The sequence below is a fragment of the Colletotrichum truncatum genome (assembly GCF_014235925.2).
Source record: "Colletotrichum truncatum strain CMES1059 chromosome Unknown Contig_0004, whole genome shotgun sequence".
NCBI lineage: Eukaryota > Fungi > Ascomycota > Sordariomycetes > Glomerellales > Glomerellaceae > Colletotrichum > Colletotrichum truncatum.
This window is the reverse complement of record NW_027222401.1, coordinates 752807-762988: the sequence shown is the minus strand read 5'-3', so window position 1 is coordinate 762988 and position 10182 is coordinate 752807. Positions and strand designations below refer to the sequence as shown.

Here is a 10182-nt window from a genome sequence, read left to right as displayed (position 1 = left end):
AACTTCGCTGGGATCGTAGGACTTCAATAGCCCACTGTCAAAATCATAGCCTCCTGCGTCGCTAATTGTTGGGTATCTCGCAAGTTAAATCGCAGTAATTCTTGATCCAAGTCTATCATCGGCGTACCACATCCTCCCAGCTGGGTAGATTGTGGGTTGTCGGTTTTGATTGAGGAGGTTTTCCGTCATCATCTTCTACCACGGGACTTAAGCCGTCCGGAGGTATAGCTCTTTCCCACACAGCTTCCCAAGACTTTCTTGCCTCAAGCTCGTGGTGCTGCCAGTTTAATGATCTGGCCGGGGATGTCCCTTGCGTCGAACTCTCGCCACCCGGTGCCAGCCACCCTTCACGACGTCCATCCATTGAGTTTGCTCGTGGGTTATAGGCCCATTCGTCCTCACACTGTACCGAAATTGGGTTCTTTTCCGGCTCCAAAATAGGGGAACGAACTCCCATGGGATGACCACTAAGAATTGCAAGCTCGGTATCAAAAGTTGTAGCGTTATTGGGACTTCGTGCTGCCTCTGTAATCGTGGCTACGTCGGTCCGTGCGGGTTTCGAAGGCTTTCCCGTCATCATACTCCACCAGTATGACGAATTGTCGCTTCTTTTTCGGTAATCACTGGCCTTCTGCGGCAGGCTACAAGCCTTTGCCGGCTCACCCCTGCGTAATCGTTCGTAGAGGATATTCATGGATGGCAGGCATGCGCATACAACGCCTATGACGAGTTCAAGTGACCTGGTTACGTTAATTAGAAACCAGGGGTCAAGACGTCAAAGCCTGGCTACTCACGTCACAAGATCCAAAACAACAAAATCCGCGGTGACATCTACGGATGAGAGAAACAAGACAACCAAGTACATCCGATACACCGTCACAGCCGTTGCAACTCCTCCAGCACCCAGCAGTACAAGGATCTTTAGTTTCTTGCGGAACGACATCCTCAACCCCCAGAGTAATGGTATCGGGAGGATTAGAATGACAAAGTCGGTTATGATGGCGAGACTGAGATCGGCGATAAAGATTTTGCGCTGGTTGAGACATTTCGGGTTCAGTGTATGGGGATTCCAAAATGCCGATATAGGTATGCAGATGATAGTCTTAAGCGTCTGTATCGGAATGTAACAGACAAGCAAGAGGATGATGAAGATATGGATACCTCGTGCGACACTCGCGTGGACCGCAAAGACTCGCGCCTCGAGGAGAAGCAGGGTAACCTTCGTGAAATAGGCAGCCGGACAATAGATGACGGAGCTTGCATACAGCCACTGCGAAAAGAATATATCATGTAAGCTTCTTCTTCAAGTAACCGAATGAAGGTGTGCGCGAGAAACCTACCCGCATGATTTCTCGGTAGGACTCTTTGCTCAGCTCCCATGCATGATAACCTTCTCCATAATGTGCCACTGTTCAAATGTCAGGTTGACACTTGCAATGACCTTTTTGCAATACTCACTGACAAACACCGTAGCAGCGTACAACATGATCAGTGCCTGGTTGTATTAGTATTAATGAAGTGAACTATCGGTGCGGATGGAGCGTCTCACATATGCAGCAGCACATGTCCCTTGATCACAAGTCAGCTTGACAGCTACAGGTTTTGTCTGTCATGATTGTTTATGATACGTACAGTCTTCCGGAAGCAACTGACTCCCAATAGTGAACTTGACGTATGTCCTGATACCGAAGAAGAGCGTTGTGACTGCAGCCATTACACTCATTCCCACGACATTCCACATCCATCCAGCGTCTCGAGGGTCATCGAAGTTCGGAGTTACGCCCGGCGGAGGCGGAAATGCCCCGGTCGGGCCCGTGGCGTTGCTCATTGATGTGATCGCTCGACATGAGCTGTAAACCGCAAGAAGAGGCACATCGCTTCGCGGTCTAACAGAATTTCTCGTCGTGTTGCAATGGAGTTTCCAAGCCAGCAAAACACTTCTAAGATTATCAGAAGGAAAGGAGGGGGTTCCAAGCTGCAAATAAGACAAGTTTGATGATCCGTTACAGGGAACACCCTGCACAGATTCTGACTCGTCCGGGCGATTTACTCACCATTAGAGTTCATCGAGTGGTTGGACATTTGTTAGGGTCGAGGCGCAACGGATTTCCTAGCGGGGTGGAATGATCAACAGCAGGAAAAACTCTAACAAGGGCCACTTTGCACGGAACAAACTTTGCACGGAACCCCTGGTGGCCGAAGTTGGGACGTTGGGAAAAAAGAAAAAAGGGCCAATAATCCGGGGAGAAGGGTCCGCCTCGCAGTGTTTTCTCTCCTTGAAGATGACAAAAGTCAGTCAAGAAAGTCATATTTCCGGCGAGTTGGCAAGAGGCGCCCGCAGGCCTAAACTGATTGGGTTTACATGCCTGAGCGTAGTCCGAATTCGCTTCTAGATCGTGGTAACCCCTTCCACAAAGACTAGAAGTGGCAACGTCTAGCTCAGGGGGTTTACCGGGAGCTTAAAATGATAAGCTAGCTTTTGGTACATACATGCCAAGCTGGATTAAAGTGAGCCACCGCGTAGGAGGCGTTTGATGGCGCACCTCCTGGCCTACAGCGCTTAACGAGCCGGATCACAAATCAATATTTTGCTGTCCAGACACAAGACGTCCTTTGCACGGAGGCGACTCCGTGAAACGAGACTCTTCATCACAGGCCAATGTCCTACTTCAATCGTGCCTAACGGCCGTATGGCCCCATGGAAGCTACTGGCCTAACAGCACAATGGCCAGCGACAACAAAGGAAACTCGGCAAAGGCCCATTCCCAAGTCGAGTCATTAGCAAGAGACAATGAAGCCTAGTCATGACTATCGTTACGCTTATTCAAAAAGTGTGAACGCCTATAACGTTTTACTTCGCGGCTGTCGGCGGCTTCCGAAGATACTTGTTTCTGTTTCCTTTCACCTCTCTGTGCCGCCTGTCATGTTTTTCGTTTTCTTTCTCCCTCCCGCCATCGCGTGCCACATCAAGCTCCATTTTTTCTTGAATAATTTCGTGGAGAATCTTTATCGCTTAAGATCAGTGTCATCAAAAAGCGTCCGTGAAATTGCCACGCGTGGTTGGTTGCATTTGTTCTTTCGATGGCAAGGTGGCAATGATTGCTAGGTCCCCCCTTGGGTCTCTATCAGGGAAGCGCCAATTCGGTAACTGTTTGCCTGCAAGCGATCAGTCTTCCATTTGGGGAAACTGCCGTAATTGGAAAAGTTTCACTCTTTCTGGCATGCAAAATACATTGCCGTACCACTGACTACTCGACTCGTCCGGTAAAAGAACTACTTCGCTTCAACGGTATAATGATCGGAATTAGTACGGGATAAACCTACAATGCCCCTGCTAGTGCAGTATGAAGTGAATAATCCCAGCTCGGGACGTGTTGCGCTAGAGTTGTACTGTGGGTGGCAGGCCTCGCCGGCCCGTCACGTGGGCTGACGGCCGCCACCACTGGTCTTAGCCAGCCTCCACAGCCCTCTAGCCAGTTAGTTAGTTCTTCCAACCAACAACACCACTTTTCCCATTCTGAGCGTTCTGTGCTGGTTTCGCCCACAGGTTATGAGCCCAGCGTTATTCTTTCGGAATAACGTCGTTTTACCCATTATTCTACTCGTCTGTCAATTTTCTATTGATTCACGAATTTTTGCGATTTTATTCGCTTTATTTACCCTTCTGTGCGATTTTCTCGCTTTCTTTCCTTCCTCTTCGCTGACGAATTTCACTTTCTGACGCGACATTGGCTGCCTGGCGCGCACGAATATCACGTGGCACGCGACCGACCACCACAACCCACTGGTTTTCACGAACACCACGGTCAACAACAGACTTTTCAGTCACAACTACAACTTTTACTTCGATTCCTCGTTTTTCACGAGAATTCAACCATTTCAGCTTCGGTTTTTCGAACCAGCCCATCAGTTTCTCGTATCTTCTACGAGTATTCATTCTTCCCTTCGATTCACCGTATTTCTACGGTCGGATCTCACAATTCCACCCATTTCTCGTGTTCTTACGCAAGATTCTCCCTCCTACACAATCCAACAGCACGCGTAGGTGGCAGCGAAAGTAAGCCATCTAACGTACAGACACGCCTCCAAAGCTGCGGCCTCGGAGAAACGCCTGTGATCGAGGTGCGACTATAAGTCTGTCCCGCACTGTTGTGATACCCTCACTTTCACTTCAAGATGTCTCAAAACGACTTCAAGACCGTCTTCACGCCTCTTCCTCGCCTGAAAGGTGAATCCAACTGGAACACATGGCGCATGCTTGTTACAGCGACCCTGCGAGGATACGACTTCGAGATATTCCTCGAGACTGACGTCCCTCGCCCTGCTGACCCTATCGCTGCAGAGGAATGGAGAAAGAACCGTAACGTCACGAATGGTCTCCTCATGAACGCCAGCGAATCGGTTCTTGACAGACTCTGCACAGCGGGTTGGGTTGACGATGGAAACCCTTACGAATTGTGGCAGGCGCTCGAGAAGCACATTCCGAGAATCTCACAAGACGCCACAGCTGCCCTTGTTGACGAGTTTGCCAAGACCACCGCCAACGATCACAAGACTCTTCACGATGCCCTCAATCGCTGTCACCACCTCAGAAAGCGTATTGAGACCATTCACGGTCGTCTGCCAGACTCCTTCCTCGCTGTTTTCCTCCTTAACTTCTTTAAGGACCGACTTCCCGATACGTACAAGCATTTCACATCGAAGGGCGCCACCCATCCCACGTGGAATGAGGTGGCTGATACGATTTACACGCTTGCCCAAGACGAGGATCAAAAGCGCAGTTATGCCACTATTCGCAACACACCTGGAGGCAAGTCTGCTGGCAGTGGGGGTCCTGCCTCTCCAGCCGTCACCACCACCGTCACCTCCACTGTCACTGCCTCCAAGGAAAAGAAGAAGTGCGACCACTGCAACTGTGATCACGAGACCACAAAGTGCTATGTCGCCCACCCCAATCTCATCCCTCTACACTACGTCAACCGGGATAAGTTGATTGAAAAAGCGAGAAAGCACGTGTGTGGCGATCGCTGCCGCTGGGATCAGCCTACTTCTGTTGATGGCACCCGCCAGACTGTTGTCAGAGCGTCACCTGCCATCTTGGGTCAGTCTGCCCTTGCCTCCATCGCCAGCCCAGCAGTTTTCACTGCTGCCCGCGATGACCTCATCACCCGAGACGATATCGTTCTCGATTCTGGTTGTACTACTTCAACCTTCAACAACTTGCGATATTTCGTCAAGTACGCTGAAAAGAGCGATTTGACACCTTCCACTTCTGCCTCCGGCGCCCCAGTCCGGTCACTTGGCGTGGGCACCGTCTTCTTCCAGACCCAAGACCCCACCAACCCTGACGTTATTCACGATTGGACACTTCACAACGTTGAGTACAACCCTTCCAGCCCAGCCAACTTACTGAGCCCTGGAAAACTTCGTCGTGATCACGTGGAATATGATTGGCAGACCTCAAGCCTCATACACGTGACACAGCGCACTTCCCTTGCCAATGTTCATTGGGTTTCTGACGTCTGCGTCGTTGAGACTCATGATACTGGAAATCACGTGCCTCGAGATATTGCTGTCAGCCTCGCCGCCTTCCGGGCTACCCAGCGACCGTCTCTTGAACTGATGCACCGCCGGCTGGTTCACGCCCACCCATCACGTGTTGTGGAGGCTTGCCGTCGTGTTGGCATTCGGTTCACAACGTCAGAAATTGACGCTTTCTTCTGTGAGTCTTGCCATCTCAGCAAATCCACTGAACGGATTAGTCGAGACCACCCACTTCCACTTACGAGTATTGGCGATGAAATTCACCTTGATCTCGTTGGTGTTCTTCCCCTATCAACAAAAGGGAACCGTCAGGTTCTACACCTCATGGATAAGTATAGTGGTTACCACTGGGTTGTTTTTCTGCCCAACCACAAGTTTGCCACCATCCTGGCAGCTATCAAGAAATGGGATACTGAATTCTACAGTCTCACCGGCCTCAAGCCCAAGGTTTGGGTTTCTGACAATGCTCCCGAGCTAATCAAGGTTTTCAACGACCCCTACTTCGAGGGTACTCGCCACAACACGACTATTGCCCACACGCCTTCCATGAACGGTACTATTGAGCGTGCTGGTCGTACCATCGTCGAAGGCGCCCGGACACAGCTGATTGACATGTCCCTTCCAGAGGAACTGTGGGATTACAGCATCGATTCGGTGACTCAGATTCTCAACCTCTTGCCCACACCCTCCAAGGGTAACTTGAGCCCTCACGAGATCATGGCGAGAGAGCTGAACTTGGCTGCTGAACGTGAGGCCCCCCACATTGAACATCTCCGAACGTTTGGCTGTGCTGCCTACGTACACAAGAAGGGCCCTCGACGCCCTATGCGCTCTGCCAAGATGGAACCACGAGCAATCAAGGGATTCCTCGTCGGTTACGGTTCTCTTCGTGGCCACATTTACTACGTTTACCTGCCTGATCGAAAGGAGGTTATTCGCTGCAGAGATGTTCGATTTCGTGAGGAACCGCACAAGACAGTGTTGCCTCCAACTACTGGCACACCCAACATTGATGAAATTGAACATGATGCTGCGTTTGTCGAACCAGATATCATCATCCAGTACACCATCCGTCAGAAGCCTATTGAAGGTGAAAACCCGTGACTGGTGATCCCAAACCAGATGAGACCATCGTTGAAAAAGCGATGGCACCCACTGATACACATCTCATGTCTCCGCCACCAGAGAACCTGTTGGAGACCACTGCTACACCTCGTGACAGCATTACTAACGAATTGAATGATGACGAATTCGTCGCTTCCGTGGAAACAATGGAAACTGATCACCAGGACCCTGATTCCCTCTCCACGATTGTTGAGGAAGCAACGAGTCAACCGGCAGAGTCCTCTCGACCTCGCCGCGCCTCAGCCCAGCGACCACCTGGTCACTACCGAGCCGCCAGTGGCGTACGCTCCTATGCTAAAAAGACTTTTCTATCTGCTGACATTCCAGCTTCACTAACTTCTCGTCAATTCTCTCTCAGCGTGCTTTCTGCTACTGCCCTTTCGAAAGTCCTACCCGACGGCGTGGTGATCCCGAAGTCCTACCGTGAGGCGCAGAAGAGCCCACAGTGGCCCCAGTGGGAACAAGCCTTCGAACGAGAGATGACTCAATTCACGGAAAAGGGGGTTTACGAAGTCGTTTACCCACCACGTGACGCTAAAGTCCTGCCCGGCAAGTGGGTATGTGACATCAAAACCAACAAAAACAACGAAATCGTGCGCTACAAGGCCCGATATGTGGTTTGTGGAAACCACGAGAAAGGTGACTGGTCATCGCAAGAGGTTTACGCTGCAGTTGCCTCTGCCACCGCAACCCGCCTTTTCTTCGCAGTTGTCGCACTTCTCGATCTTGAATACGAAGTATATGATTTCGACACTGCTTTCCTAGCCGCCTCGATTCCAGAGGGGGTTAAGGTGTACGTCCGGCCCCCCGCTGGCTACGCCACTGCAGACAACAAGGTTTGGCTGCTCCACAAGGCACTCTATGGATTGAGAAAATCACCACTTTGGTGGTTTCGACTTATCAAGGGTGAAATGGAACGAATTGGCTTCACTGCTGTTGATGGGGAGGTTTGTCTCTTCGTCAATCACAAGATTAAAGCGTACGTTCTTATGTACGTCGACGACAACGCCATCGCCGCTCCCAACAAGCAAGTCATGATGGAAGTTCGTCGTCTCCTCGAGAAGGTCTGTTCTCTTAAAGACCTCGGCGAGGCTACCGATTTTCTCGGTTTCCAGATTGAACGCGACAGAGCTGCCGGTAAGATTTTCGTTTCCCAAGCCAAGTACGCAAAAGCAGTGCTTCAACGATTCGACTTTGATGGTTTGAGTGCTGTCAAGACGCCTATGGCGACCACTGACGATCTGCCCGTCACCTGGGACAAGAACGAGTGCTCGCTTGACGAACAACAACTTTACATCGAACAAACCGGCTGCCTTAACTTCCTGGTGGCTGGAACTCGCGTTGACATGGCCTACACCGTCAGTAAATTGTCACAGGCGAATTCAGGGCCTTCTAAGGCCCATCTTCGTGCTATTAAGCACTTATTCCGATACCTCAAGGGCACCGTTTATCTCGGTATTGTACTTGGAGGCATCCCCACGATCAACGAGTTGGGGCTCTACGCTGCTGCAGATGCCTCTTTCGCTGACAACAAGCCATCACGAGTCTCGACAGGTGGTTACGTCGTCTTCCTCGCTGGTGCGCCGATTGCTTGGAAGTCAAAGAAACAGACTTTCGTGACTTTGAGCACCACGGAGGCTGAATTCATCAATCTCACACCTACGGCAATTGCTGTGAAGTGGATCAGACGTTGCCTCTCCCAACTGCTCGGCAAACCCATCACCACGCCTACTATCATGTTCACTGACAGTGCCAACGGCTACGACAACGTCATGAACCCACTCAACGAGGCACGAACCCGCCACATCGACGTCCGATACAAATGGATCATACAGGAGGTTCACACTGCGAAAAGCATCGAACTCCGACTCATCAAGGGCGCTGATATGGCCGCCGATGGACTCACGAAGCCACTGGTTGCGGTCAAACACAAGGAATTCGTTCGTTTGTTGGGCATGGCGGAGGGATTGGATTGAGAGGGGGATTTTGAGACTGTGGGACTATTGATATTGAGACTTCGGGATTCGGAGGATTTCACGGCCTCCTATTGGCCAGGTTTAACCGGTAATTGACCGAGTTTTCTAATAGTTGAGAACTCCTCGGATTTGGAGGATTTGGGACTTTTCCTGTATTTCCTATTATTCTACTGCTTTTTCGCTGAGGAGTCTGAGAGGGGGTGTGGGTGGCAGGCCTCGCCGGCCCGTCACGTGGGCTGACGGCCGCCACCACTGGTCTTAGCCAGCCTCCACAGCCCTCTAGCCAGTTAGTTAGTTCTTCCAACCAACAACACCACTTTTCCCATTCTAAGCGTTCTGTGCTGGTTTCGCCCACATGTACGACTCTCTCTCGGACAACCGAGGAAGCACGACATGATGTTGACGTGCATTCATTTGGCTGCGCAATCCCTACTTGAATTAATAAGCCTTTCAACACTAACCCTACTGGACCACATCTCATTTTTTTTGGCCGAAAGGTCTACACACAGCCGGATAAGTTAAAGTTGGAAGTACGAGAAGCCAATCACAATCACACCAATCAAATGTAAAACCGGAGTCATGGCTATCCTGGCTCAACTGCCAGCCTTTTCTCCCAAGGCCAATCCCGCGTTTGAACCGAGCGCATGCGGGGATATTCCACTCCGCATCAGAAGTATGCAAAGTTAGGATTCACAACTTCTCGAAACCGAGCATCACTGGTATCGAAGTGAAATACTTCGGCCGCGCGCGGGCAACGTTAGTGCAGAAGATGGTGTAGGGGCAAATTACGGCAGCCGATATTCTATTCCAGAGCACAGTACGCAATAAAATCGGATTCCTCAAACTTCAAGTCATTCTTTTGATTCTTGACTCTGTCGCTGGGTGTTAGATGTCATTGATTTTAAGTACAGCAAACGACGTGATAGGCGAAAGTTGCCTTATCACGGGCTATGGTGTACCGTACGCCTTGATGTATTCGAGTTTTTTTACGATCCGTCTTCGTCGCAGAACTGCAATTGCCAGAAGAGGACCGATACCAAAGAAAGAATATGAATCAGACTTTTGCTCAGATGTCCCATGAGAGCTGCGAATTGCGTAATACATGTGATTTCTAATGTGCTAAGGACCAGAATAACCGGCTCTTCGCTTTGTTTCCAACATATCTCCACCCAAGGGGCACCTGGTCATTACGTCAGTAGGTAGTAAAACCGTACCGAGAGGGATGCATGGATTCGACCTTGTCATTGCGCCCAAAACGGCATCAGCCTCCGTCTCTGCACTTTAAGTAGCCCCGGATGCTGTTGCTATAAAACTAGCAACGAAAGTAGGTTTGCTCCAAAGTTGTCCAGCATCTGGAAGGTTTCTGGGCAGGGATACCGTATAGACATCTGATGATTGCTGATGGAGAACAATTTAGGAATCGATCCTTTACTTTCAGGACGGAAAGAGGCAATTGTGTGCTTTTGTAAGGCACCTGCATCCGATTGAAACATGATTGTGGGGAAAATCAGCCTGTCACTCACATTGGACTCAAGTT

General features: G+C 50.4%; 4 protein-coding genes across 4 annotated transcripts; 3 read left to right on the top strand and 1 right to left on the bottom strand.

Annotated features, from left to right (window-relative positions):
- Positions 1 to 115: 115 nt before the first annotated feature.
- On the bottom strand, positions 116 to 1828 carry CTRU02_207009 (uncharacterized protein; the record flags this gene model as incomplete). Its single annotated transcript, XM_036729377.2, has 6 exons — positions 116 to 740; positions 795 to 1270; positions 1341 to 1408; positions 1459 to 1495; positions 1550 to 1569; positions 1633 to 1828. 6 exons carry the CDS (start codon positions 1826 to 1828, stop codon positions 116 to 118), a joined length of 1422 nt encoding a protein of 473 aa, XP_036578884.2.
- A 1722-nt stretch (positions 1829 to 3550) lies between these two features.
- On the top strand, positions 3551 to 3721 carry CTRU02_207008 (uncharacterized protein; the record flags this gene model as incomplete). The annotated part of the gene is made up of 1 exon (XM_036729378.1): positions 3551 to 3721. One exon carries the CDS (start codon positions 3551 to 3553, stop codon positions 3719 to 3721), a length of 171 nt encoding a protein of 56 aa, XP_036578885.1.
- A 455-nt stretch (positions 3722 to 4176) lies between these two features.
- On the top strand, positions 4177 to 6648 carry CTRU02_207007 (KilA-N domain-containing protein; the record flags this gene model as incomplete). Its single annotated transcript, XM_036729379.1, has 1 exon — positions 4177 to 6648. One exon carries the CDS (start codon positions 4177 to 4179, stop codon positions 6646 to 6648), a length of 2472 nt encoding a protein of 823 aa, XP_036578886.1.
- Positions 6649 to 6689: 41 nt separating this feature from the next.
- Positions 6690 to 8645, top strand: CTRU02_207006 (reverse transcriptase domain protein; the record flags this gene model as incomplete). Its single annotated transcript, XM_036729380.1, has 1 exon — positions 6690 to 8645. The coding sequence occupies one exon, from the start codon at positions 6690 to 6692 to the stop codon at positions 8643 to 8645; it is 1956 nt and encodes a 651-aa protein (XP_036578887.1).
- Between the last annotated feature and the right edge of the window lie 1537 nt (positions 8646 to 10182).